This window comes from Passer domesticus, chromosome 23, assembly GCF_036417665.1.
Source record: "Passer domesticus isolate bPasDom1 chromosome 23, bPasDom1.hap1, whole genome shotgun sequence".
Classification (NCBI taxonomy): Eukaryota; Metazoa; Chordata; class Aves; order Passeriformes; family Passeridae; genus Passer; species Passer domesticus.
The window spans coordinates 2,274,442-2,302,009 of NC_087496.1; the positions used below are offsets into that span (position 1 = coordinate 2,274,442).

Here is a 27,568-nt window from a genome sequence, read left to right on the forward strand (position 1 = left end):
CCCGAACCGGGGATTGAGACAAAATCACGGAAAACCACCAACATTTAAAACTTCTGCATTTTCGTAGTCACAACGACTCCGTACAGCGTCACCGCCTGCCTCATCTCGTCCTGCCCACAGGCGCCCACAAGGTTCCTTGTCAGCTTAGTAGGGGTCCTGGACCCTCAGGACAGAAAATGCCAGTGCAGTAAAGAGCTCTCATGACCCCGAGAACCACCCGATACCAGAGTTTAGTGTTTGTGTGATGGATGGCCCTGTCCCTGCTGAGGAGATTTTGGCCACATCGTGGGCTCCGGTCTGCTGTCCCTCATGGATGTGGAGGACTCCCTATCTTTGGTGCCAGGTCTGGTCTGAGCAGCTCAGGTTTGACCTCAAGGTCCAACGAGACATGCCAACACCCAGGTCCAACGGCGACAGCTCCGTGATGCCCGTGGGGATGCATCTTCCTCTCCCAGCACTACTCCATGCTTTTTGTGGAGCTCCGGCACAGTTCCTGGAGGTCTGCAGGGACAGCAGATGAGCTCCATTAGCAAACAGTTACTCTAAAAATCAGCTTTAAATAAATGTATGGAATCTGGCCCCTTCCCACGGTCCTCACCCCAGTGGAGTGACGTTTCACCAGCACCCCAGAGGCTACTCACAGCGCATGACAGTGTCTCTGATCTGCCTGAAGCTCTTCTCCTTCAGCGCCATGTAGATGTAGTAGATGTTCCGCAGCTCCCTGGGATAATCCTTGCGATCCACGTCCTTCAGCACCGGGATGGTGCGTCCGTTGGCCATGGGAGCCTCGGCCAAGGCCTGGTGCATCTGGTACCGGCACCAGGGGTCCTGCAGGAAGCCGGGGGTGATGAGCATGACCCAGCAGTGGCTGTTCTGCACGGCGTCGCACAGCTCCGTCACCACCGCGCTGCCCGCCGCCGCGTCCCGCAGCTGCAGGAAGCAGCGGAAGCTCTCGGGCTGCCCCTCCAGGTAGGACACCAGCTCCAGCACCAGCTCCACGTCCCCCTCGCTGTGGCAGATGCAGACGTCGTAGCTCTTGTCCCACCGGGGACTGTCGGAGGCGCTGATGTCCACTGCTGACACGGGTGACAGGGAGATGGAGCTGGTGGCCAGGCTCGTGCCAGGAGAAGAGCTGGAGCTCTTGGCAGAGGACGAGGAGGAGGAGGAAGGCGAGGATGAAGCAGAGTGGCTGGACTTGAGGCTTTCCGCTGAGCTGGGCTTGGGTTTGTGCAGGAGCCGCCTAAACCAACCTGCAGAGTGAGGTCACAGTGAGATTTGGGGGTTCAGCACCCCTGGACTTCCCAAGCACAGCATCATTCAATCTGCAGGATGCCCCCAGATAGAAAGAGGTGGGTAGGATCTCACCTTGACCCCCAAAACCATCCTGGTCCCTGAACCTGAGCTGCCACCAACACCTGAATGCTGAGGCATTGTGAGGAGCAGCCCATGGGCACCCTGGTGTTCTGTAGGGGAAGGGATGCTGTGAGGGAGGGGACAGAGCCAGGTTATTCCCAGACTCACCAGCCATAGTGGGCAGCACGCTGCTCAGCCACTGACTGCCAGCAGGACACCTCTCCTGAGAGCAGAAAAGAGGAACACAAACTGAGAGCAAGAACTGCTTCATGGCAGGTCTCAGCCCAGTCTGTTCCAGGGATCTGCACCTCTAGGGTGCTCTTACAGCCCCAAAGTCACCCCCAGCACCTCTGCCTCCCCAAAATGTGCTGGGAAGGAACACTTACCTCTTACTGGCTCTCTCCACTGGAGATACACACCTGCAGCAAGCGAGGCCAAGAGAGAATGGGGAGGAGAAACCCTCATTCCCATCAGTGGGAAAAGGATCCTGTGGAGGGGAGAAGTGGGAGTCAGCTGGGATCACCTGGGATGGACTGGGTGCTGGCAAACCAAAGGCAGTGTGAGTGATGCCCAGAGCTGTGCTTCCTTGGTGCTGCCTGCCCTGGCATTCCTGTGTGTTCCCTGCCAGCTCACAGATTCCTCAGCACTGTGCTCCCAGCATGGTTTAGGGAGCCCAGACACTCCCTGCAGACACCCAGGAACAGCAATGTGGCAAACAGCTGCTGTTTTCCACTGCTGGCATCACCCCTTCCGAAATGAAACACCCCAAGTCATGCTGAAGCCTTTCCCCTACTCCAAAACCAGCCCAGGACTGCAGGAAATGCCCACAAAACCCCAGCACACCCACGCAAACCACAGTGGCCAAGAGTCACCACGCAGTGACAGCCAAAAGCCCAAGTGTGAGTGGAACAATGAGCACGGACAGTGAGCAGCAGGGGGAAGTTGGAGGGATGCTTACCTGGAATGCAGGAGTCCAGCACTGGAGCAGGGAAGGGGATGCATCAGCCCCTGGGTTTGGCAAAGGAAGATCTTCTGGGATTACCTGGGTGGGAAAGGACAGGCAGGATGGTCACTCTCAGTCTGATGGGATCTGCAGTGAATGGCGAGGCTGATCCATCCCTGCAGCTGCCACATCCAGCAACAATTCCCAGTGAAGCTCCCTGGGGTGGAAAGGAGGGCAGGGGCACCCACCTGCCTCCCCAGGCACAGAGTGGAGGAGCTCCCCGAACACCCAGGGGCCCCCAGCTGCCAGCAGCTCCCGCCTCTGCTGGGGAATGTGAAAGCACAGGCAGGATAAATGGGCCGGGACTGCAGGGAGGGGAAGCCAAGCCCTGGCAAGGGCCTCCCTCCCACATCCGCCCCATGCCGTCACTGCCCGCGGTCACAGTGCCCAGCCCTCAGCAGCACCCAGATCTGTTTTACTCTCTGGTTTCCTGACTACATACAGACAGGTCCACGTTTGCCACTCATACTTATTTTGCAAGTTAAATTTACCTAGAAGTCATTTTTTCCACCCCAAAATCCCCCCTGTATTTCTCCTTCCCCAGGTCTCGTTCCCCTGGTGCTGCTGGTGGTGGCCAACAACTGACACTGCCTTCATCTCCTCATCATCCTCAACCCCTCCAGTGCCTGGTGGCTCCTCCTCTGTGCCCTGTGAGAGCTGAGCTCCAGGTGAGTTCCATCCCCCAGGAATCTGGCGGGTCTCCAGGGCCTGCAGGCCCATCCAGCTCCCTGGCAGGCTGTTCCTGGCACAGGAGATTTCCCCATCTCTTCCCTGCCTAGGGGACAATGCCTGGGCCTCTGAAGCGCACACTAAACCCTCCCCCTGCTGCTGCAGTGTCACTGTGTCCAAGCTGGTGGCCCAGCACAGTGTGGAGGTGATCCATGTGTCCCACACCCCGTGGGACACCAGGAGGAGGGGGCTGGGGGGTCCAGCCCTGGTGCTGAATGTGTCCCCCCCTCTCCCATCTGAGTCCTCACCTGGATAACAGCCAGGCCCCCTGACCTGGGATCCCCAGAGAAGCTGGCCCTGGCACTCACACGGGAGCATCTCCAGAGTGAGCCCAGCATGGACCAGAGCACAGAGCTGGCTCAGCATCTCCCTCACTGTGAACCCTGAAGCGGAGTGGTGGCCATCACACCCCACTGTACACTGTGGGGTCCCCAGCCTGCAGGAGCTGGGCCAGAGCCCACCAAGCTGGGTCCTCACCTCTGCCTCAGCAGGGAGAATCATAAAACCCCAGAACAGTTTGGGTTGGAAGGGACCTTAAAGATCATCTTGTTCCAGGTCCCTTCCAGCAGTCCAGGTAGCTCCAAGCACTGGCCTGTGAAGGCCTGGCCTGGGCAGATGGCCATGCTCACCACGTTCATGGAGAGGGCAGTCCCTGCCCAGTGCCCATCACCCCAATTTCAGGACTGCTGCACCTGCCCCCAAAGCACACCCCAGTGTCCCCCATCTGCTTGCAACAGGGACAACAACCCCCACACCTCCCTGCCTGAAGGGAAGTATTTCCCTCAGGGAAAAGTCCCATGTCCTCTGACTCCCAAAAATATCCTCCCACCCCATTTAACCTCAACACCCCATGCCAGGGCTAGTCAAGACTCCCCTTCCTCAGTGCCACCACGAGCCAGCTGTGCCCCAGGGCTGAATCACCCACCTCCTTGCTCAGCACACTGCTGTTTGCTTTCTCCCCCCCAGGGACCTTGGAGTCTCCTGGGAGGGAGGGCTGAAGGTCAGGAGATCCCCCAACCCCACCAGCACCTGTCAAGCTTTTGGGGACCTCGTGCCCACACCACTTCTGTGTCCCACAGGTCTCTGAAGAGCTCCTGTTGGACACAAATGTTCCTCCATGCCAGCACCTGGCTGTGGCTTCCACAGGTATTTCCACCCTCAGCCAAACAGACCAGGGCACAGTAGCACAGAACACAAACATGTGAAATGGGGGGCTCCCTGATGGCTTTCACCCCTTGCCATAAACACCTCCCTATCCCCAAGGATTTCCCAAGCCAGGCCATCTCTAAGCCCCAGGAGGCACCTTGGGGGTGCAGGAGCAGGCAGGATCCTCCTGCAGGGCCCCCAGCCCACCCTCAAACAGCCAGAGGAATGCAATGAATGCAATGAAAGATGCAATGAACTCCCTGAGAGACATTGGGCTCCTCCCCACTCCCTGCCACTACCTTGGCTGCCTTTCTCCCCACCAAGCAGGGGACACCAGCTGGCCACTTGGTGGCCAAATCCCAAAGGAAAAAGCACAAGGCCGGGTGGTGCCGAGCCCCACAGGGACCCACAAGCTCCACCAGCCATGGGCCCAGCACCACTCACCCCACTGGGACCCACTTCCCATTAGTCCCTGCCCTGACCTACTGCCACCACCCCAAAAATCAGCTCCTCACCCGAGGACAGGACCCAGAGGAGGGCACGTCACCTGTCTGAGTGAGTCACCCCACCTGGAAACCCCAGAGAGGGAACCTGAGTGAGGGTGAGCCCACAAACCCTAAACCCAACAGGCAGCACCATGGGGATCAACCTCCACCCTACCTCAGCAATAATATACTCATTATTAATGGAGTAATTAAGCAGGCACGGCTCTCTTCACAGCAGCACCCTGCTGAAATCCCTGCAGCAGCACCTTCACAGCCTGTGGTTTGCAGGACTGCCTGAGGAATTAAGAAACGCTGAAGACCAGGTGCTGCAAGGCAGGGTGAAATAAAGGTGGTTCTGGTGAGAAAACACGGCTAATTTTGTCCCTAAAAACCACGAATGTTTCATTGACGGTGCCAGTACACAACAGCGCGCAGCCGCCCAGAAAACAGAACCATTTTCCTCCTGGAAAGCTCTAAGTACACCCAAATTCCGCCACACGTACGCCTGAAGGCATCAGAGCGGCCCAGGCACCGCCTGCACCTCACGGGGCTGGAGGCGCGGTCGCACATGCACCAACCCGGCCCAGGCAGCGCGGCCGGCGGAGGAGGAGCCCCTGAGGGGTAGGGGGACACAGGGGGGCACGGCCGGGCCTGGGCGGACAGACGGACGGACGGACGGACAGACAGACAGACAGACAGATGGACAGACCCGCTCGGCGCCTCCTCCCGGCCCGCCACCGCGCATGCGCATGCGCCCGCGCCTCCCCCGGCCCCGCAAAGCGCCACGAGAGCACCGCCGCGTTCCCACGCCTGGCCCCGCCTCTTCCGCCGCCGGCCAGCGGCGGGGCGGGGCCGGGGAGGGGGGCGTGGCCGGCGCTGCCCGCGGGGCGGGGCGGTGTCTCCTCAATGGGGCCGCGCGCGCGGCGGCGCCAGGTGCGTGCGGGGCGCGCGGCGGCGGCGGCGGGGGGCGGGCGGGGCGCGGTCGCCATGGAGACAGCGGGGGGAGCTGTTGCCATGGCGACGGGCGGCCATTAGCAGGGGGGGGGGTCCCATGGCCGCCGGCCTGAGGGGCCCGAGCGGCCTGAGGGGAGCGACGGGCACCGGCGGGGCCGGGGCGAGCCGGGGGGCCGGGGGTGAGCCGGGAAACCTCCCCGCCGCGCCGCCGCCCTCCATAAAGCTGTTTTTTGTTGATGCGTCCCCCTGGGAAAGGAGCGTCGGAGTCTCCCCGCCTGCTGAATGCCCGTGTTGTTGCTTTTCCCGCAGGGCACAACGGAGAGCACAGGTAAGGGCGAAGGTGAGCAAACCCCGCGGTGTGAGCCCGCTTCCCTTTGCGGAGCCGGCTCCGGAGCAGCGGCGTGCCCCGGGGCAGCCCGTGGGACACAGAGCGCCAGGCCTTGCTGTGTCACTGCCTCTCCCTGCTCGCGGAGCCCTTGGGAAGCACGTGGAGAATCACAGCGCTGGATAAAATCCTCTGCTGCGTTTTGTCTCACATCCAGGGAGGGTGAATCCTGTGTTTTTGTGGCTTGGGCAGGAGCAGGGCTTGTCCTCGGTCCCTTTGTCCCTGGAGCCTGTGTTTTTCTAGGATGGTTTTGATCCGGCTCCAGCGCAGTTCCCACGTGGAGGGGTAGGTTTGGGAATTGGCCAGGGACAGCTCAACTTCCAGCTCAAACAAAGTGCCTTTTACACTGTCTTATCCCAGCACCTTAAAGGCGCTGAACTGAAGAGAAGCTGGGAATTACATCTGTGCTGGTGGCAGTTCTCAGCACTCAAATAAACTGAAAATAATGAATGAGCAGTAGGTCTGTACTTGTTTCTTTTGGGAATTTGTGGGGGCTCTTCTGGAAGAGCCCATCTTCCAGCGAGGTGCTGGATCACTTGGCTTCAATTCTAAACATCCACGTGTAGCTTCAGTTCTGTGTTGGGTGCTGGGCATGGAGATGGTGTCAGCAGCGACTTCTCCTTGAGGTGGGGGAGAAAATGTTCCCTTAATTCCCCATTTTGGTTCTGCAGGTTGGGCTCTGGTGTTGACTGTGGCGTGGCTGTGCTTTGCAGAGCTGCAGAGAGGTTTTTGTAAATACACACCCTGTGTGAACCTCGGCCTTCCTTTGACACACGTGGTGCTCAGGTGTTTGTTTTACCTGGGATACACCTTCATATTTCCAACGTTTCTGCAGCTGGATGTGTCTGTGTCACACAGGGAGCTGCTGTGGTTGGGTTCCTCCAGTTTTGGTGACTTGGGCACAGTTTAAAGCTGAAGTCTGGAAGGCTTTAGGATAAATTAAGGGATTTCTGTGGTGTGGATGGAGAAAGAGAACACAGCAAACCCACACAGGGAGTCTTTTAATCCTGATAAAAGTGATGGGGACAAGGCTGGGGCAGGGGAATGGGGCAGCTGGCCAGGAATCCATGGAGTGTTGTGTTTACAGTCTTCAGCTCCCTGTAGTCTAAATAGCTGGAAAGTTCCCAGTGTCTGAAGAAGGCTGGAGAGACACTTCTTATCTTCTGAGTGCCTGTGGCTCCCTCTCCTCCGTGGTACCTGTGTTCCCAGGGGGAGCCTGCAGTACCTGCTGTGTTTTTTTCCCATGGCAGTGTCATGCTCTGTGGTAATTCCATTTAATTTTGGCTACCTCAGCTGTGCCAGCACGATCCATCCCTCTGGCAAGCAGAGTTTCTCCCCAGGACTGAAAACCAGAGGTTTCTATTTCTTGGCTGAATCCCCATGAATTCTTTTAAAGACCTGTAATAACTTTTTTTTGGAACTAGACTGTATTTATAATGGGGTTTTTGTTCCTTTATGGCTCTCTCCACTAAGTAATAGACCTGAAGGTTGAAGGTCATTATATCAGAAAACCTTACAAGGTGATTATAATTCCAAAAGGTGTTTTTTTCCTAAGTTTAAAATTGCTTTTGAAATGTCATTTAGAGGCACTTAAAATTGATTTGATGGCTCCATTCCTGCTGTTAATAGCATGGGAATGTGCAGGGTGAGTGAGATGGGAGCAGTGCTGAGGCAGGTGGAAGCAAACAGGGGAGCTCTAGGTGGGAGTTTACAAACAACCTTGATATTCGAGGCTCAGCTGGTGATTCACAATGCAAAGATAATTATAAGCTTAAATTATATCCAATTTAGAAAGCAAGGAAGGATTTACCTTCGGCTGTAGCTCTGCTTCTGCCCGGGGCTGAGGGCAGACCTGGCACCAGCAGGAGCTCAAACTTCCCTCTGAAACACTCCAGTTGTCTGTTGTTAGTCCCTGCCTCATTTAAAGCATCTTTGCACCATTGAATAAAATCTGGCTGGCTTTGTGGAAGCAGCCTGTCCTTCCAGAAAAATGTAAAAGGAGAGATGGGACCCTCCTGGGAAGGAAAAAGGGCTTTCCCCCCTTTGTCCTGACTGTGCTTGGCTGCCTTCACTCAGCGGGGATTTGATGGTGAATCTGACAGTTCTGTGTCCAGCAGGTCCTCCTCTCTTCCCGAGAGTCTGCTGTGGTCTTTGGAGATGTAACCCCCCAAAACAGCTCACCATGAGGCCTGACAGGCTGCAGGGATTCAGGGGGGATGAGGCTGCAGAGATTCACTGTCAGAACAGCACTGAGCTCCTGGGCTCAGTATGGCTTGGAAAAATACAGGGTGCAATGTTCACAAGAGGGTGTGATGGAGGAGCCCTGCCTGGCATGCACAGAGGGGGCAAAACCAGGAGATTCTCACTTGCTAAGAGCCTTTGACACTTTTATCCAAAATCTGAGCCCTACAGTAAGGCCCAGTAAGACAAAAAGGTGATTATTTGATGTGATGAGCAGCACACATTCAGTAATGTTTCAGGAGGTAGGTAGTGAAAACCAGCTCTCTGAGGTGTTCTGCTGTTGGTACAATGATTTATTTTTGAGCAGGGTGGTGTGGTGGAAAGTGTCCCTGCCCATGGCAGGGGGGTGGAATGACACGAGCCCTGAGGTCCTGTCCAGCCCAAACCAATCCAGAATGCCATTGTATAAAGTTTTCCGAAGGGGTCAGAGGGTAAAGGCTGCACACACAGCGTATCTGAGCGTCTGACAGTGTCACTTTGCCCTGTTCTCATCATCCAGAGCTGAAAGGTGGTGCTTTCCTAGAATGCTGGCTGATTTCTCACATGATCCATGCCAGCACTTGCAGGTCCTGCCTGGAGAGACCTGCCCATAGTCACCTGCTGGGCTGCCAGGGGGCAATCATGGCATGTCACCTCTAGAACAAACCCTCGGATCTCCCTGAGATAGCAAAAACTCAGTGATTTTGAGTCAGCAGCTCTTCCTCAGCATTTCCTCTGGCCAAAAGCCCTTGTCTAGCAGAATTTTTGATGGACTCTTCATTACAACTGGCAAGGAAAAAGCAGAGGAGGGTGAACAGTTCTGTTCATTTTCATTCCCTTTTCATAGACTTATTTGGGAGAAGCAGAGTGGGAGAGTACTGCGTGCTGGCAGAGCTTTTGTATTTTATGTGACGGGCTGTTGAAAGAGTTCTCAAAGTGCACTTCCTTTCCGTGGGCTTTAAGGTCATTTCCCAGTGCCTGCGGACTCGCAGCGGGCTGGGAAACCCTTCTCTCATCACCAGGGAATGAAATGCTCTCCGTGGCTTTTTGGAGCCAACAAAAATCTCTTTGTCTTCTCTTCCCTCCCACTGTTTCCCAAGCAGCAAGTTTGCTGACAGGCCCTGTCGGGAAGGGGGGAGTGCTGCTCCAGGATCCAGCTCTCGCGGAAAATGAGCGGCTGAGGTGAAACGGAGGGTCTGGCAAAGTGTGCTTTGCTGGGGCAATCACACCTGGGAAAAACAGCCAAGGATTTTATGGTAAAAGAGGTTAAGGAAGAGGATGAGGCTGTGGGACAAAGTTCAGAGACGAAAACATGCAATTCTCAGCCCAGAGGTGATCTTGGAACGATAACAAAGCTGAGATTGATCCACCTGTGCAAAGCTGGGTCTGTAAAGCCTTGTTGTCCAGGTGGTGTTGTCCTTGTGCAGTGACTTGGCTTGTGGTGATTTGTCTGCTACAGAAACTGGATGGCTTCTACGGTGAGCCTGGGCAAGGAAACATTGTTGGAAGATGGAATGCCACCTGCAAAAAAGCCCAGGTAAGTTTAATTATGCTCCAGTGAGTTTGTTCTAACAAGAGCCTTTTCCTTTGCCTCGCATTGTTCTTTAAGGATTGTGACCCCTGGCGACCGTGGCTGTTTGGTTTCCTGATCCAAGAACTGTGTGCTGGCTTCTGGCCATGCCCTGGGCTTTCCTGCTGTTTGTGGAACAAACACCTTCACACCCAGAATGTACTTTTTTGGGGTTTTAATGCTCAGCCAGAGAATGGGGTTGCTCTCATGGCTGTATTTTGCTGTCCTGTCTCCATGGTCCTGTCCACTCGCTGTCAAGTTGGACACAGTGGTTGTGATTTTTCACTTGAGTTGGGTGGTGGTTTCCAGGACAAGGAGTTACTCAAATTAGTATGGTTGAACTGCATGTGAAGGCTAAATAATTCACTTTGAGGCTCCCTGTGCTTGGAAGTAGGTGGTCTTACAATTCTGTGAGTGGAGTCTGACTGGTGGGTAATTCTGTCTGTCAGAGACTGAGACTGTGGCTGCTGCAGGCTCAAAAGTTCTTGTGAACAGGCAGCTAATTCAGCTGGGAGGTTGTCTCCCACTAATTTGATTGATTTGCAAGTTCTGGAGGGCTGCAGGATAGTTCTGTGTGGTCTCGAGGTTGATCAGTGACCCTGGAATGTGCAGAAGAGACACTGGGGGATGATTTTTTCCTTGCTCAGGATATTAAGGTAGAAACAAGTGCATTTATCAGCAGGGCAGGCATGCAGGACATTAAGACTTGGGTATTTGTTATTATTTTGGATTTCAGTCCCTGTATTTCCAGTAGTGTTTTTATACTAGCTCATTAGCCTGATTACTAATTTATTCCTCACATAAGGCCTGCAGTCCTCAAATTAAACCCTGTTTATCAGCAGTAACAGTGAAGCCCTCCTCGAGGAAAGGGTTAACAAGTCTGTTTTCATAGGCAGGGGCTGAGGGAAGGCACAGCTCCATCTGTGTGGTGTTGGTTTCCTCTCCCCTTCTCACTAAATATCACGTGTTTGCTGATAAAGCTCATTTCTTCCGTACAAGTTGCTTTCCCAGGCTGCTGGTCCAGTCCTGGGAAGCTGCAGAAAGCAGCTGGACACCAGGCAAGGCAAGGCAAGGATCAGCACATCTGCTTAATAAATGATAAAGGTCATGTTTAAAAGCTCTGTGCAGGTGTAAAGCCAGGGAAATAGGGAGGAAGGGAGGAGGAATGAGGAGAATACAGCCCTGCAGCCCTTTCATGTGACTCTGTATCATCTGGGATATTCCAAAAGATTGGCCTGGAGCATCCTGCTGACATTGCAGGCATCACAGGGAAGGGATTGCTGGTGCAGCTGAGGGGGTTCCTCAGCAACCAGGGCAGAGCTAGGAGGAAGCCTTCCCTTGCTTTTGTCTGTTCTGGGATAAGTGGAGCTTTGTCTCAAGGCCCCTGTTCTGCACCTTGTTTAAACCAGGTCTCATTTCCAGCCTGCATGGGATCTGACACGTTTTATCTCGGGACACAGAGCGTGTGTGTGTCTCATTCTCTCATGCTTTCCCATGCCCTCCAGCCCTCCATGTAACTTTTATTAATAGACTTCCCTTATTCCAGATTTTTAGTGGATTAGCTTTGCTGCAGAAGCACCCTAGGGCATCATTGACTTCCCCAGTAACCATCCTGGTAACAGATTTGATTCCCAAAATTGTTGTAATTACGGACCTTGTATTGGGAGCATTTGTGCTGCTGATCCATGCAGCTGCCTGCTGTCCTTTAAGGATACCAAGCTGCTCCTCTCATGCTCTGTTTATCAGAGAGCCCCAATGCATATTTGATTTAAAATTTAGGCACAGGGTACGTCCCTCTCCCTCAGTCTGTGTGCCACCACCCCAGACACCCTTTCACTCATGGTGGTACCAGCTGTGCTCCTTTCTCCTTTTGCAGGAAGCTGTTGCCAAGTCTCAAAACCAAGAAGCCTCGGGAGCTTGTTTTGGTGATTGGGACAGGAATTAGTGCTGCAGTTGCTCCCCAGGTCCCAGCGCTGAAATCCTGGAAGGGGCTGATTCAGGCTCTTCTGGATGCTGCTATTGACTTTGATCTCCTGGAAGATGAAGAGAGCAAACGGTTCCAGAAGTGTCTACATGAAGACAAGAACCTGGTCCATGTTGCCCACGACCTTATTCAGAAGCTGTCTCCGGTCAGTGTGCTTGTACCTGCCCTGAGCATAGCATCTGGCTTTTGGAAATAGCCAGATCTGGTTCTCCAGCAATGGTGTCCCCATCCCAACAATTCCTCTGTGTACATGGAGCCACAGGTGCACTTACTGTGCCGGGTGCCTGAGACATAACCCTGCTGTGGGCGTGGGTTTTGGGTATGTCACCTGGACCAAGATGATTAAAGGGTGGAGCACCTTCCTGTGAGGACAAGCTGAGAGAATTGGGATTGTTTAACCTGGAGAAGAAGGCTTCAGTGGTGACCCAATTGTGGCCTTCCAATACCTGAAGGGAGCTGACAAAGATGGGGAGAGACTGTGGACAAGGGCCTGGAGTGACAGGACAAGGGGGAATGGCTTCACACAGCCACGGGGCAGGGTTAGATGGGATATTGGGAAGGAATTCTTCCTTGTGAAGGTGGTGAGACTGCCCACAGAAGCTGTGGCTGCCCCATCCCTGGGAGTGTTCCAGGCCAGGCTGGAGGGGTTTGGAGCAGCCTGGACAGTGAAAGGTGTCCCTGCCCATGGCACAGAGTGGTATGAGATGGCACAGTGGGCTTTAAGGTCTTTCCCAACCCAAACCAGTCTGGGATTCTGTGATCCTGCAACTATGCTGAAGGAGAGCACCCACCCTGGTGCAGCCAAGGCTCTGTGTTTGCCCTGCAAGGACCCAGAGCTCTGCAGGGTGTTGGGGAAGTGTGGGTGGTTTTTCATGCGGTCATTTGGTGTGAGGTGTTACAGGGCTGGCTCTGATCTCCATCTCTCCCCTTCTCAGCGCACAAGCAACGTTCGCTCAACCTTTTTCAAGGACTGTTTATACGAGGTGTTTGATGACCTGGAATCCAAAATGGAAGATTCTGGGAAGCAGCTGCTTCAGTCTGTGCTTCACTTGATGGAAAACGGGGCCCTTGTGTTGACCACAAACTTTGATAACCTGCTGGAGCTCTATGCAGCACACCAAGGGAAGCACCTTGAGTCTCTTGACCTGACTGATGAAAAGAAGGTAAAGATTATTATTTCTTTTGTCAGGGACTGTGGTGGTGCAGAATGTGCTCTCATGCTGCCTGAGGACATTGTACTCATTATAGTGGTTTAACTGGTGGCAGACAAGCTCCAGGCAGAGGCTCTGTCCAGGGCAGCAAGCAGAGGAATGAGGAGGAATGCTCCTTTCTGGACCGCTGGTTTGCTGGCTGCCATCCAGTGCTCAGGAGGAGTGCTTAAGCCTGCTATTCCTTTGATCTCTGTCCTTGAAACTTCTGGCTTGGCCTTGCTTCCACATAAGGCTCGGGTTGATGTTCCAGCCCATATGAGAAACTCCACACGAGATGCAAAGCTGAACTTTTTATTTTTATAAGGTGCTGCAAAGTGCTTTTTGTGATGGGTGTCCAGGGCTGCAGCCTTCAAGGCTCCCCTTTTGCCCCTTGTCCTCTTCTTGCAATGGCTGGAATGGCTCCTCCTGTTGCACTCTCAGAGCTACTCTCTTTATGTGAAAATCCCTCCTCCTGCCCCAGTCAGGCTGTGAAACCCTGAACTCTGCACCTGCCCACCTCATCTCTCCATCATGGGTTTTACTGGTGGGGAGCATCTCATCCTTCTGTTTGCATGTTAAACACCCCCAATGTCTGTGTCCTGTGCAGTCCTTGCTGTCTTTTCATTCTCATTTCTGTGCTTCACGTTCCCTCCGTGACCTCTTAATCTACATGGCTGGAAGTACTTACAGTGTTACAAGTAAGCATTCTAATTATTGCAAGCTTAAACGAGCTGAGGTCTGCAGGAGTAAACCGAGAGCCTGGGAAGCAGCTGTCTGAAATGGAGGTCAGCTCAGCTGGTGACTCCCTCAGAGCCAGTAGGGGCCACAAAATAAAACTTGGTAGGCTTGAGAAACATGCTGACGTAGGATTTGTTGTTTTTTCCCCTTTTTCTGGTCAATCTGGCATTTTGATTCAGTCTTCTCATCACATTCACCAGTTATCTGAAGTGTTGACCCAAACGAGCACCACAGGCTGTGGCTGCAGGCCACGGTGTAGAGGCTGATGGAGGAGAGAAGATGAGAAGATGAGGAAGAAGCAGCCTCTTTGGAATGTTTGCCCAAAATGTTACATTTAGCAGTGCTGTGGTCACCAACGTGGTGCGCTCACAGACATTGCTGCGGGTTTTGCTGTGCAGGTGCTGGAGTGGGCACAAGAGAAGAGGAAGCTCAGTGTCCTGCACATCCACGGCGTCTACACCAACCCCAGCGGCATCGTCCTGCACCCGGCCGGCTACCAGAACGTGCTGCGCAACACCGAGGTCATGGTGAGCCACGCTGGGGCCAGCCCTCGGGGCTGCAGCTCCACCTGGGCCAACAGCTCAGCTCAGTTCAGACTGAGCTTCAGAGGGTGGGGGAGAATTAATTAGAAATGGGAAATAGGAGGGGTGAATTGCCTGGCTGCTAAGGTGCTGGAACACTCCCCACACTTGCTGAAGGATGGCGTTGCTGCAGAGCCTCCCCAGGGGTAGGGCAGGTGCTGTCTCTTGTGAGGATGAAGCTCACCTTGACCAACATCTTTCCCTTTCTTAAAGCGAGAGATTCAGAAGCTGTATGAGAATAAGTCCTTCCTCTTCTTGGGCTGTGGTTGGACAGTTGATGACACCACGTTTCAGGCCCTGTTTTTAGAGGCTGTCAAGCACAAGTCAGACCTGGAGCACTTCATGCTGGTGCGGAGGGGAGATGTGGATGAGTTCAAGAAGCTCCGTGAGAACATGCTGGACAAAGGGATCAAAGTGATTTCCTACGGAGACGAATACGCTGACTTGCCCGAGTACTTCGAGCGGCTGACAAGCGAGATTGCCATGCGGGGCCGTGCAGGTACGGGGCCGGGGGCTGGGGGACCCTTGGCTGGCACCACGCAGGGCAGACAGGGCTAGTAGCCCCTGTTCTCCATGCTATGTAGAGATTCCAGAAGCCTTTTTTTTAAAAAAAAAAGCAAACGTGTCTCTAAGTGTAGCTGGATCTGCGGGTTACTTTTCTGAAAACACTGTATGTTTTAACAGTTTAAACAGCTGTGCTGCCTCCCACGCCCGCCTCCCAAACTTTGTTTTTCATGTGCAGCTGTTTATTCCCTTTTTAGTGAAGGGGCATTTAGTCTCACTGACCCTCGTGCTGCTCAGCCTGAGCCACTGCTTTTATAAAAGAGGTATCACTAATAAATCATAAAAATGGGGGAAAGTGGGTTCACTGGCCAGAGCCTTGCTGGCAGGTGTTCTGAGGGTTAACCCAGCAGGAAAGGAAAGCCTGTGTGAAACCAGCACATGGGCAGCTGGCTCTGCACCTCAGACTGGTCTGTACTCTGCCCCAGGTGTGCCCAAGGAGGGGCAGCAGCTGAACGGCTCTGCCACTGCCCACGCTGAGGTAAAAGGTAAGGAGGGCTCTCTGGAGCCAAGGGGCTTCACCCTGGGTTGCCCCCTGGAGTCCCAGGCAGGTTTTCAGCCTTTGCTTCCATGCAGGATGCAGCCCCTGAGCCTCAGCCCTGCCCAGGCCCTGAGCTGTGCCAGGGGCTCCTGGGCCAGGCCAGCAGCCCTCAGGAGCCCACCACTGTCCCACTGTGTCCAGCACCGAGCCAGGACCCTCCCGGCAGGGACGAGGCCGGGACAGAGCCACCAAGGATGAACACCTGGTCTAACACAGTAATCGTGGTTTGATGGGGCTGCACGTGCCTGCAGAGCACGGTATCCCTGCGGGAGCTGCAGCCTCCTCTAACTTCATACCTAGTGCTTTTATATTCTGTATTTCAATTAAAAAATGAAACTTGAGCTTTTTTTTTTTTTTTTTTACTGGAAGCTCTAGTTTTCTAGTCCTGTCTTTTTACTGTACAGTATTTTGTATGTTGAAGTTGTATTAAAGGCCTGCTCACTGAACTTTGGCTGCTGTATCATTTAAAGGCCCTTTCACACCTCACACTGCTGGGAGTTCATCTCCCCCCAACCCAGTAGGAAACACGTCCTGGCTGGAGGCAAGTTATTTATACACAGAGAACAAATTATGAAGTTTATTTTATATAAATTATGTCTCTTAGCAGACAGCATTCAATTTATTGCACTATAGCACATCTGCAATACAGAGCTACAAGACATCGTCAGAGGTTTGTATTACTCAGTGTAGCACTTCCAACCGGGATCAAGAGGCACTCGGAGCGGGGAGAAAGGGCAGGAAAGCAGCAAGCAGCCACCATTCTCTTCCAGTATTAATGTGGTTTGGTTTTTTTTTTTCTTTTTACTAGCAAATAACGCCAAGACCAGCGGGCAGGGGCCAGGCAGGGCACGCTGCCTTCCTCCTCTGGACCTGGCTGCTGCAGCTCTCCAGCTCCTAGCCAAATACATGGTGTCTGGGGACCCTGCTTCAGAGTCCGGGTGAGGACAGATATGGGGGACTTTAAGGCAATTTAGCATGTCCCCTCCAGCTCACACAGGCCATCACCTTTTTTTGGTTTATCAGCTTCGGTGGAGCTGCTACGAGCAGCAGCATTAACAGCCAGATCTAACACTGCCCCTAATTCCAAGTCCCTCCTGCCTCCTCCCTAAGCTGGTCTAAAAATCAAAAGCAGCTCAATAGAAAGCCTTCAAACCCACCAAAAAGCACAGCAGATCCTGGCACCGCCCACGCCCCCGTGCAGCACGAACAATACAAAGCTCTGGATTCGGCCTCCCCGCAAGGGAGCCTGCGTCACTGGACACAGAATGGAGGAACCCAGGGAAGGGCTCTTTCCGGATAAAGCGGGTTTATCCAAAAAAAGTACTCCTCATGCTGCTGTTCCTCCATTCTGTTCTTCACTACACGGGAAAGACTAGTTGGTGACAGGGTAAAGCAGGTTCTTCTGGGACATCTGCACACAGCGATTTGGTGTTTAGGCCTTCATGAGCGCTGCGACCACGGCCTTGGCGTTAAGGCTTCGCAGATCACAGTAGGTTTGTCCGGTACCAACGAAAACGATGGGCTTGCTCGTGATGTAGGTCATGGAGATGGCTGCACCCACCTGCCGGGACAAGCAGCACCGTGAAACCCACTGCTCCCCTCAGGGAGCTTCTCATTCATTCATCCCCCACGTGTGGAAAGCAGACTTCCTAATTTGGGTTCAATGGCTTAAACACAAGGAGGAAGTGCAGGAGTGCCCTGTGTTTGACAATTCCCGTCTCTCCCCTCCAGTCACTGTCAGACAGAAGCTCTGTGCAGAGTCACCTCAGCAGCCTCCTTACCTTGTCATCGATGGTATCGAACTTGGTGAGGACGATCCCATCGATGAGCCGCGGTGTCTGGGCCATGGAGTGATCAGCCAGGGCCTTGTTGAACTTGACCTGAGGGAGAAAAAAGATCCGAGAAAAGCGTTTGTGGTGCTGCCACCATCCAGTTCTCTGGTAAAACCTACAGAAACAGGTTCTTTTCCCTCTTAGTCTCTCAAGAACAAAGCCTCCACACTCACCAGCTGATCCACAGCCTCATTTCCCACCAGTGCTTCCCCAACAAACAGGACCAGGTCGGGAGCGTTGACAGCGATGAGCTTGGCCAGCGCGGTCATCAGGGGTGCGTTGTCCTGCATGCGTCCCGCCGTGTCCACCAGCACCACGTCAAAGCCCTGGTTGCGAGCTGGGGCGGCAGGGAGGCAGCGTGAGGCACGGCGCTGCCCCGGCACGGCCCCACCCGCGCCCAGCTCCGCGCCTACCGTAGGAGATGGCCTCCATGGCGATGCCCGCAGCGTCCTTGCCGTATCCCTTCTCGTAGAGCTGCACCATGGTGCGCCCGCCGTGGCTCTCGGGCGGGTGCAGCGCGTTGAGGCGGCGCGTGTGCGTGCGCAGCTGCTCCACCGCTCCCGCGCGGAACGTGTCGCAGGCCGCAATCAGCACGCTGAAGCCGTTCTCGATGAGCCAGAACGAGATCTGCAGGAGGCAACACAGCAGAAAAGCCCGGTAGCAGCTACACAGCCTGACCCCATCACCCCACTCCTGTGATCCAGGGTATTGTACTTGCAGGGTGCCCAGACAAAGGAAGGATGGAATGAATCTGATTCCATGTTCTCAGAAGGCTAATTTATTATTTTATGATACTATATTATATTAAAGAATACTATACTAAAGAATACAGCAAGGATACTCACAGAAGGCTAAAAAGATAATAATGAAACTCGTGACTCTCTCCAGAGTCCCGACACAGCTTGGCACTGATTGGCCATTGAGTCAAAATAATTCACAGCAGAAACCAAATGAAACAATCACTTGTTGGATAAACAATCTCCAACCACATTCCAAAGGAGCAAAACACAGGAGAAGCAAATTAGATAAATTTGTTTTCCTTATTCTTTGGGGCATCTCAGCTTCCCAGGAGAAAAATGCTGGGCAAAGGGATTTTTCAGAAAATATGAATGTGACACCAGGGTCCTGTCCTACCTTGGCCAGGTTGGTGGACTTGCCGACACCGTTGACGCCGCAGAAGGTGATGACGTAGGGCCGGCGGTGGCGCTGGGCGTCCATGACGTCGCGGAGCACGTCCACGCGGCGCTGCGGCTGCAGGATCTGCACCAGGGCCTCCTGCAGCGCCTGCTTCACCGTCGAGGTCACCGCTGGGCAAGGGGATGGAAAGAGGACGTGTCACGCACGGGGAACACTCCTGAGCTCCAAACCACACACGGGATGCCACACAGGCACTTACTGGTGAACGTTCCCATCACCTTCCCTTCCAGTTTCTTGGCCACAGATTCACAGAGCTGCACTGCGATCTCAGCTGCCACATTTTTAGCTTTGAGAAAGACAGAACAGGGAGTCAGTGCTGCTGAGAAGGTTACGTACATCCCACATGGGTGTCAAGGGAAGCATGGAGTCAGTGTGCAGGATTCCCACCAGACCTGACTGCTGCCCTCTCGAGGGCTTCTCAAGGGTGAGACAGGAACCCACCACAGCTCCTGTGGGCAAGAATATCCCAAACCATGGACACCCCCACCAGGGCCCACCCAACAGAGCACAGGGAACTGCCACTAATCCCTCACACCATGGACCCAGATGTACCAATCAAGTGATCCTTCATCTTCTCCAGCACAGGGTCCATGTCCTCTCTGGTCAAGCTCTTGGAACCCACCAGGCCCTTCAGCATGCCAAACATGCCCCCCAGGCCACCCTTCTTCACACTGTGGAGAAGCAGAGGAGTTACACTGAGGTTTGAAAATGATAATCTGCAAAGGTCAGATGCAGAAGGACTTGCCCTGAGAGGACAAACGCACCAGTTTGTGCTTCCTGCATTACTGGTTAGACTGGAACAGGAATTACAGAAGAGAAATCAACAACCATGTGACAAGAAAGGGCTGTGTGAGCCTCTACCTGGGTTTTGAAGGGTTCTGAACAACTTTTTCCTCTTCAGCTTCATCATCACTCTCATACTCCAGGTCATAGAGGCGGCCAGGCTCCCGATTTTTATCCCCCAGGGCCTGCAAGGGGAAGAAGCAGCTTTATGGGCTGAGTGCCACAATCCTTGCTTCATGTTTCTTCATGATCCCTTCTCACCCAGGCACAGAGACTGGGCTGGGTTCATAATGCCCAGCTGATCCCAGAGAATGCACAACAGCAAATGGAGCCTGACTTTTCCTTACCATGTCATGGTCAAACTCCTCCACAGGACAAGCCTCTGCGCTGCCGTTGGTAGCAGAATTACTGTAATCAAGTACTTTGGCATTAGAGTTCCCCAGATCCCACACCCGGGGCTTCTTCCCCTTCTCCTTCTGTGCGTCGGGCTTCGGAGATCTGGTGGAACAAAGACCAGAAACATTGTGTTCAGTGCAGGGAAGCAGCAGCCATCACCTCGTTAGGAGACGTGAAAAATAAAAGCCTGGATTACCCAAAAAGGCAGAAATTGACCAATCTGATCTCCAGAGTTTATTTATCTGAACTTTAATCCCATATGGCAGCACTTCCCCCAAGCCAGGTATCCATGCACTACTGCTGTCTGCTCACTAAACACAGGTCTTGACCTCTCCCAATGTTTCTGCTGTCCCAGCAAAGAAAATCAGGTTCTATTACACCTCCAGGACACGCAGGTGTCTTCTCTCCATTTTTTCAGCAAGGAGGGAAATCAGGGAAATAAGGTCCAGGAAAGTCAGGTCTGGTTCCCAGGGGTCACCAAAAGAAGAGATTCAGCCATGTCCTAGTTTGAAGCACAGGCAGATTGACCATGCCCTCATCACCCACCTGGACTTCTCCCCAGCTTTCATGTGTCTCCTGAAGAATTCCTCCCGGTTCTTCTGCAGGATTTCATCCTTGGTCAGTTCCTCCTTTTCCCCTGCTGCTGAGAGCTGCTTGTCACCCGCAGATGCTTTAGTGGGTGCTGCCACAGCTTCAGTTCCTGACAGGAAGAGCCCAAACACAAGCTCAGTCCAGCTCCAAGTGGATTGGAAAAGCACAGACTGCAACACATTCCTCTGGAATATTTATTTCCCTCCCATTTATCTTCCCCATTAACTCACCATCCTTTCTGGAACCTTTGTTCTTCTTGTTCTTGACCTTCTCCTTTGGTTTCTCCCCTCGGGTTTCAATCATACACTTGACAGTCTTCTGGGATTTCAGAGACTGCTCAAACGTCTTCATTACCGTGGGAGCTCGGACTTTGCTGCTCTCCTCTGCATCCCTGCAGGGAGGTGACCCATTAGCCTGGATTTCAGCCCTTCCCCCGCTCCCACCTCCGCTCAAAACAGAAATTTAACACAAAACCCAAGCTCTGTACCGGAGGAGGCGCATGAAGTCATCTTTAAAATCAAAGGTGCCATTTAGGAGGCCCAGGGCTCCCTTCTGCTGGAACTCGTTGCGGTACTTGTCCCTGAACTCCTTATGGACGTCGTCTATCAACTTGTCCACGTAGGTGAGAGTCAGGATCTTCTGGAAGCCCACCTGCCAAGGAGCACAGCCAACACACACTGCACCTGCAGCTCGTTCAACAGCAGCAAGCAAGCAAAAACCTCTCTGTTTAATTCAGAGCTCTTTAACGTGGGCAAGCTTCAGCCTGCGCTTTCTGCTCCACCTTCCCAGGCCTTTAAAATGCCCCCAAAAGGTAAAAACCAGCCCAGAGCTTCGCTTCAACAGGTGACTGTAACACACAGAGGCTGCCTCATGGCAGCAGGGACACGTAGGGCCAGGGCAGAAAGCCTTTAGTTTATCTGTGGGTCAACAGGAAAGGTTGTATGGATTTATGGACATAAGGTGCCAAAAGGCTAAAAAAAGAGAACACTAAATGGTCCACAAGGTAAAGGGAACAACACACTTCTGGCTTTTTTTCAATAGCTCTGGCCAAAGTGAAGTTTTGCAAGGCTGCAGCTTCTATTTGAGGTTTGATTAGTTTTAATCCTGTTGCAGATGATTAAAATAAGCTGCGACTGCAGCCTGGCATTCAGCTGACAGACACCCATGTCCCCCTTCTGGGGGGAGCCTGGCTACACTGGGGTCACTGCTCAACATCCTCCTGCATTGCTCACCACAGCCCCTCACCCCCAAAATCCCAGAGACGGAGGAGCCAAACCAGTCTGGGAGCTGAGCTCCAGCCCCAGGCAATGTCAACAGCTGTTTGCTCAAACCCCAGCACAGGGGAACTGTTCCCCTCTGTTCTGGGACAATCCCCTTCCTTCGGGTTTGGGGCCACTTACCACAAACACCAGCTCAAACTGGTTGTCCAGTTTGTACTTAAGTGTGAGGGCTTCATGGGTGAAGGAGTTGTTGCCACCTCTCTCCTGGGGGAGAGCAGCTGTCAGAACGGCACCCACCATCCCCTCATCGCAGTCACGGCCCTCTCCCCACCACCATCCCTGTCCCACCCTTTCCCAAAGCAGCCCAGCATCCCTTGCACATGACCCCACACGCCCCGGGCAGGCGATCCCACCCACCCCGGGGTGGTCGTGCCCCCTGTGCCCGTCCCGGGCAGGTGATCCCATCCAAGCCCGTGGCCTCCCCAAGGTGATGCTCCCACCCCCCAGATGGGTGACCCCACGCCCGTCCCGCTCCCCGAGCCGGTGGTGCCCGTGTGTCCCCGGCAGGCGGTCCCAGCTGTGCCGGGCGGAGTGCCAGGTGCCCCTCACGGGAGCACCGCCGGGCCGAGCCCGCTCCCCGGAGCTGCTCGTGCCCGCCCCGGGCAGGCGGTCCCGGTGCCCATTCCCCGGCCAGCTCCGTGGGCCCAGCCCCTCTCCCTCCCCGGGCAGACGGTGCCCCCGCGCCCCTCCCTCAGCCGGGCGCTCCCTCTGCCCCTCGCCGCGTATGTGACCCCTGCCCAACCCTCCGCGCCCCGCCCGACCTGCAGGAGGACGGAGCGGATGAGGGCGTTGACGGGGGCGGTGGCGGCGGGCCCGCGCACGCCCTGGAAGCACCAGAGGACGAGGCCGCCCTTGCTGAAGATGGTGAAGAAGTCGAGCATGGCGGCGGCGCCGGGCCCGGCGGGGCGCACACGTCGCTCTGCCCCGCGCTTCCGCCGGAAGCCCCGCCCCCCCGCGCCATTGGCGGGACGGCGGCGGGCGGGGGCGGGGCGAGGGCCCGGCACAGGGGGCGGGGTCACAGCGAGGGGGCGGAGTCACATCGGGGCGGGCTCACAGCGAGGGGCGGGGCCGCAGCGAGGGGCGGGGCCGCAGCGAGGGGGCGGGGCCATGCTGCGGTGGCGGCGCGCTCTGCGCGCGCGGGGGCCGGGGGGGTTTGGGGGGGGCACCCCGAGGGGGACCCCGGGACCGGGAATGGGCCCGGGACCGGGAATGGGCCCGGGACCGGGAATGGGCCCGGCAGGGGTCCCGGGCCGCCCCCTCCGCACCGCCGCTCCGCTCGGCTCCGACTTCTTCCGCGGTGAGATCCGCAGGGGTCCCCGGCACCGCGCCGGGGATTTGGGGGGAGGGGAACGGGAGGAATGGAGGGGGGGTCGGGGTGTGGATGGCGGGGAATGGGGAGGGGGTCAGGTAAATTGGGGTGTCCCCGGGAATGGAGGGGTTGCTGGGGTGTACGAGGATGTACGGCGGGGTCGGGATTGCTGGGAATGGGGGCGTGCTGGGAACGGGGGAGAGATGGGAATGGGGGCGCTGGGAATGGGGGAGAGTGGGGAATGGGGGCGTGCTGGGAACGGGGGGAAGCTGGGAATGGGGGCGAGTTGGGAATGGGGGCGCTGGGAATGGGGGGGGTTGGGAATGGGGGCGCTGGGGTGGCTACGGGCGTGTATGGGAGGGTGCCAGAAGGGCCTGGGGGTGATCCCTGGGGGATGGCAGGGGGCACTGGAGGGGCTGGGGGGAATTGGGCGGCTGGTGGTCTCAGAGGGGACTGGGGGGTTCCACAAGGCCCAGGGGAACTGGAGGGGGGGGTCCCAGTGGGGACCGGGGGTCCCAAGGGGACGTGTTGCAGGAACCTGCTGGAGGTCTTGGGTGATTCCCAGCGTGGACTCTGGACTCCCAGTGGGAGGGACTGGTGTGATTCCAGGTTACTGGGCAGCGGTTCTGGTGGCTCACAGAGTCCCGGGGCATTTTCCCGGGGACCTGGGGGCAGTCTGAGGGGTGCCCTGGGAGTGGGGTCCCGAGGGATGCAGAGGGCACGGGGGCTGCCAGCCGTGCCCCAGGCTCGGCAGCCCGGTTCCGCCGCAGAGCTGGGGCAGAGCCTGGAGCGCATGGCGCAGACCCTGAGGGATCAGCTGCCGGCCGCGGGGAGCGGCGGCCGGGGCTGGATCCCCCCGGGCACCCACCCCGACCCCCGGCCCCCCGACGAGGCCGACGTGGTGGTGGTGGGCGGCGGCGTGGTGGGCTGGTCCGTGGCGTACTGGCTGAAGGTGCTGGAGGGCCGGCGGCGGCACGGGATGAGGGTGCTCGTGGTGGAGCGGGACCCCATGGTGAGACACCCCCTCCCGGGGCAGGGTGTGGCCTTGGGGACCCCCCTGAACCCCTTCTGTTCTGAGGGGTCCTCTCCTTCAGTATTCCAGAGCCTCCACGGTGCTGTCGGCAGGAGGGATCCGGCAGCAGTTTTCCCTCAAGGAAAATATCCAAATGTCGCGTTTCTCTGCCAGCTTCCTCCGCGACATCAATGTACGTGGGGCTGTGTGGGCAGGGGGTGATTTGGGGAGTCCAGCCCCCTCAGTTGGGTCTCTGTCTCCTCACAGAACTACCTTGGAGTGCCGAATGAGCCCCCCATCGACATCCAGTTCCGGCCTGGGGGATACCTGTTTCTCGCGTCCCCCCAGAACGCTGCTGCCCTGGAGGCCACCGTCCAGTTCCAGAGGTGGGGGACCCTCATGGGACCCTCCCGGGGGGGTTTCGGGACTGGGGCTCATCCTGACCCTCCTCCACATGCTGGCCATCCCCAGGGATGAAGGGGCGCAGGTGACCTTGCTGTCCCCCACCCAGCTGAAGGAGAAATTCCCCTGGATGAACACGGAGGACGTGGCTGTGGCGTCCTATGGTATGTGGGAGGATGGGGCAGGGCATGGAGACTCCTCTCAACATCCTTCCTCATCCTCCTGCATCCTTCATCCTGGCTTTATTTATGGAAGGGGAGCTCCAGCCCCACACAGTGCATGTATTGGAGGGGTCACACAGTAGTTTCCCCCCATGTTTCCCTGCCCAGGTCTGGAGGATGAAGGCTGGTTTGACCCCTGGACACTCCTCAACGCTTTCCGGCGCAAAGCCACATCCCTGGGAGTCCAGAGCTGCTCCGGGGAGGTGCGAGGTGAGGGATGGGGGTGCACAGCAAGGCTTCCCCCCTGCCACCCCCAGGACCACCCACCTCACCCCCAAACCCTCCAGCTTTTGTCACCTCCACCACCCACATGATGTCGTCAGCACCGCCGTCTGCGCGCATCAAATACGTCCACGTGAGTGTGTGTGTGCCCCCCAGCTCCCAGGAGTGCCCGTGACCCCCCCTGCAGCCGTGACCCCCCGTCTGTGCCCTCCCAGGTCCACATGGCAGACAGCCTGGAGTACCAGCCGGTCGCCTGTGCCATCGTGGTCAACGCCGCGGGCGCCTGGGCGGGCAAGCTGCTGGAGGCAGAGGGGCTGCCCAGGGGGCTGTGCCAGCCCCCGCTGCCCATCCAGCCCAGGAAGAGGTACTGGGGCTCACAGAGGGACAGCCTGCAGCACCCCTCTGTGGGGGTCAGCTCCTGGGCTCAGCGTGGGGGCACACCCCAGAAGCTCCTTTTCCAGGGGGTGATGCCCTTGGTGCTGTTTTGGGGGGGTGCTTTAGCACCCATCACCCCTGTGTCATGGGGGAGCACCTCAGCACTTCTATTTTGGGGGGTGTCATCCTGGCACCCTCTGTCTATGAGGGGGTGACATGAACCCCTAGGTACTATTTTGGGGGATTACAGAGTGGGACACACATCCCAGCACCCACCGCCCTCCAGTTTCTGGGGGGGATGGTGAGCTTCCTCAGTTTTTTATTTGGAAATGGGGTCTTGCTGGAGCTCCCATTATTCCTCAAGTGCCCCCAGCTCCAGTGTCCCTGTTATGTCCCCATACTCCCAATCCCAGTGTCCCCATTATCCCCCTCAGTGTCACCTATTGCTCCCCAGTGGCTCCAGTGTCCACAGTATTCCCAATAACCCCGTTATTCCCCCAGTGCCCTCAGCCCCTCCAGTGTGCCTGGGAGTGACAAGACCCCTCAGTATTATTTTTGTGGGGGGGACAAACATCTCCACATCCCAGCCCCACAGCACCATACTGGGGGGTGAGAGGAGCACCTCTCACACTCTGGTTGGGGGTTCCCCAGGTATATATTCACCTGGCACTGCCCCAATGGCCCTGACCTCTCCAGCCCCTTCCTCATCGACACCTCTGGCGCTTATTTCCGTCCGGACGGAGCTGCTGGGAACTACCTGGGCGGGATGAGCCCCCCCGAGGTGAGCCCCGGGGTCCCCTCGGATCACCCACCCCCTATTCTTCGTCAGACACCCCCAGCTCATCCTTTTCCAGGAGGAAGAGCCGGATCCCAGCGACCTCTCGGTGGACCACGATTATTTCCAGGAGCAGATCTGGCCCCGGCTGGCTCAGCGCGTCCCGGCCTTTGAGTCCCTGCGGGTGCGGGGCTCTTGGGCGGGGTACTACGACTACAACACCTTCGACCAGAACGGGGTGCTGGGCCCGCACCCCCGGCTGGAAAACCTGTTTTTGGCCGCGGGGTTCAGCGGGCACGGGCTCCAGCACGCGCCGGCCGCCGGCAGGGCCGTGGCCGAGCTGGTGGTCAAGGGGCGCTACGAGACGCTGGACCTGCGCAGGCTGGGCTGGGACAGGCTGCTGGGAGGGCAGCCGCTGCAGGAGCACGGCGTGGTCTGAGGGGGCCGGGGAGGGGGAGACTGAGGCACGGCATGGGCCCCCTCCCCGGGCCAGAGGCGGTGTGCTGTAGGAATAAAATTAATATATGGATGGTGAGCGTGCCGGAGAATGAATGGGGGCCACGCCTGCCGTGTTCCCTCCACCAGTGCCACCAGTATCCTCCCAGTATCCTCAGTTCTAATGTCCCCATTGACGCCTTCCACAACTTCAGTGTGCCCACTAGTCCATTCCCTCCCAGTGTCCCCATTCTGTTCCCACACCTGCAGTCCCCAGTCTCCCCAATTCCCTCTAATCCCAGTATCCTCACAGTGTCCCATTTCCCCAGTGCTCTCCAGCCCCAGTACCCCCATTACATTCCAATCCTGCAGACCCAGTGTGTGTTACTCCCCCAGTGTCCCTCACTGTCCCCACAGTGTCCCCCTCTAACCCCATTTCCCCCAGTGTGGCATTCACATTCTCTGAACAGACAATTCCCTCTCCCAGGATTTTTCCTGAGGAAGGCAGTGAGAAATCTGAGACAAGAAGGAAAATGATTCTTATCTCTCCTTGCACCTCGTGTTGTTTGGCACATCTGGAATGTGTTACAGAGATTGTTTACCCAGGATTGTTGCAGAGATTGCTTACCAGGAGTGATTTGTTAATTGGACCGTGATGGTTGTTTGGACTGATTGACCAGTTGGGTCCAAGCTGTGTCGTGACTGCCTGGAAAGGGCCATGTGTTTTTCTTTAGTTTAATGCAGTTTAGTACAGAGTACAGTCTAGTGTGTAATTTAACATGATATAGCTTAATAAAGGTTTCCTTCAGCCTTGTGAATCCTGGAGCCAGAGCACGTTGTCCCCTGGCTGTGGGACAGCTGCATCGACACCCCCAGCACTTCCATCAGCATCCAGTGCCCTCCACACTCCCCCAGAGCCCCCAGCCCCAGTACCCCACTGCAGTGCTGCAGTGTCCCCATTCCCAGTGCCCCAGTATCCCCAGTATCCCCTCATTACCTGCCCAGTGTCCCCAGCTGCATATGCCCATTACCCCATCCAGTGTTCCCATTATCTCCCCAGTGCCCCCAGCCCCAATATACCCCCAGTGCTCCCAGTATCCCCCATTCCCCCAGTATCCCCCATTCCCCCCAGTATCCCCCAGTGCTCCCAGTATCCCCCATTCCCCCAGTATCCCCCATTCCCCCCAGTATCCCCCAGTGCTCCCAGTATCCCCCATTCCCCCAGTATCCCCCATTCCCCCCAGTATCTCCCCAGTGTTCCCAGTATCCCCCATTCCTCCCAGTATCCCCCGGTGTTC

The 27,568-nt window shown here is 56.0% G+C and overlaps 4 protein-coding genes and 1 long non-coding RNA gene across 11 annotated transcripts; 2 read left to right on the plus strand and 3 right to left on the minus strand.

Moving 5' to 3' along the window:
* Window positions 1–39: 39 nt before the first annotated feature.
* Window positions 40–1,823, minus strand: TIRAP (TIR domain containing adaptor protein). Its single transcript, XM_064397940.1, has 4 exons — window positions 1,740–1,823; window positions 1,522–1,576; window positions 642–1,250; window positions 40–501 (listed from the first exon to the last, which is right to left on the minus strand). The coding sequence occupies exons 2-4, from the start codon at window positions 1,526–1,528 to the stop codon at window positions 458–460; spliced, it is 660 nt and encodes a 219-aa protein (XP_064254010.1). The 5' UTR covers window positions 1,529–1,576; window positions 1,740–1,823; the 3' UTR covers window positions 40–457.
* A 3,175-nt stretch (window positions 1,824–4,998) lies between these two features.
* Window positions 4,999–5,538, minus strand: LOC135285559 (uncharacterized). Its single transcript, XR_010350373.1, has 2 exons — window positions 5,426–5,538; window positions 4,999–5,042 (listed from the first exon to the last, which is right to left on the minus strand). It is a non-coding gene; the product is annotated as an uncharacterized LOC135285559 (long non-coding RNA).
* A 39-nt stretch (window positions 5,539–5,577) lies between these two features.
* FAM118B (family with sequence similarity 118 member B) lies at window positions 5,578–16,584 on the plus strand. 6 transcript variants are annotated; one of them, XM_064397933.1, is made up of 9 exons: window positions 5,578–5,649; window positions 5,926–5,998; window positions 9,735–9,812; window positions 11,722–11,974; window positions 12,765–12,992; window positions 14,156–14,284; window positions 14,633–14,837; window positions 15,328–15,387; window positions 15,459–16,584. In XM_064397933.1, exons 3-9 carry the CDS (start codon window positions 9,742–9,744, stop codon window positions 15,668–15,670), a joined length of 1,158 nt encoding a protein of 385 aa, XP_064254003.1. In that variant the 5' UTR covers window positions 5,578–5,649; window positions 5,926–5,998; window positions 9,735–9,741; the 3' UTR covers window positions 15,671–16,584. The 6 variants fall into 6 exon arrangements, with proteins under 6 accessions (XP_064254003.1, XP_064254006.1, XP_064254002.1 ...); XM_064397936.1 differs by having other exon boundaries at window positions 5,582–5,649; window positions 14,552–14,837; window positions 15,476–16,584; XM_064397932.1 differs by having other exon boundaries at window positions 5,594–5,649; window positions 5,980–5,998; window positions 14,552–14,837.
* On the minus strand, window positions 16,004–22,440 carry SRPRA (SRP receptor subunit alpha). Its single transcript, XM_064397931.1, has 14 exons — window positions 22,281–22,440; window positions 21,640–21,723; window positions 20,727–20,890; window positions 20,470–20,630; window positions 20,195–20,348; window positions 19,600–19,750; window positions 19,331–19,437; window positions 19,022–19,140; window positions 18,669–18,755; window positions 18,407–18,579; window positions 17,686–17,899; window positions 17,446–17,609; window positions 17,222–17,320; window positions 16,004–17,001 (listed from the first exon to the last, which is right to left on the minus strand). Exons 1-14 carry the CDS (start codon window positions 22,398–22,400, stop codon window positions 16,873–16,875), a joined length of 1,926 nt encoding a protein of 641 aa, XP_064254001.1. The 5' UTR covers window positions 22,401–22,440; the 3' UTR covers window positions 16,004–16,872.
* Window positions 22,441–22,604: 164 nt separating this feature from the next.
* FOXRED1 (FAD dependent oxidoreductase domain containing 1) lies at window positions 22,605–26,364 on the plus strand. Of its 2 annotated transcripts, XM_064397748.1 has the most exons (11): window positions 22,605–22,697; window positions 22,734–22,816; window positions 23,599–23,840; window positions 23,923–24,033; window positions 24,108–24,226; window positions 24,312–24,406; window positions 24,572–24,673; window positions 24,751–24,818; window positions 24,901–25,049; window positions 25,712–25,841; window positions 25,915–26,364. In XM_064397748.1, exons 1-11 carry the CDS (start codon window positions 22,627–22,629, stop codon window positions 26,272–26,274), a joined length of 1,530 nt encoding a protein of 509 aa, XP_064253818.1. In that variant the 5' UTR covers window positions 22,605–22,626; the 3' UTR covers window positions 26,275–26,364. The 2 variants fall into 2 exon arrangements, with proteins under 2 accessions (XP_064253818.1, XP_064253819.1); XM_064397749.1 differs by lacking the exon at window positions 22,605–22,697 and having other exon boundaries at window positions 22,719–22,816.
* The last annotated feature ends 1,204 nt before the right edge of the window (window positions 26,365–27,568 follow it).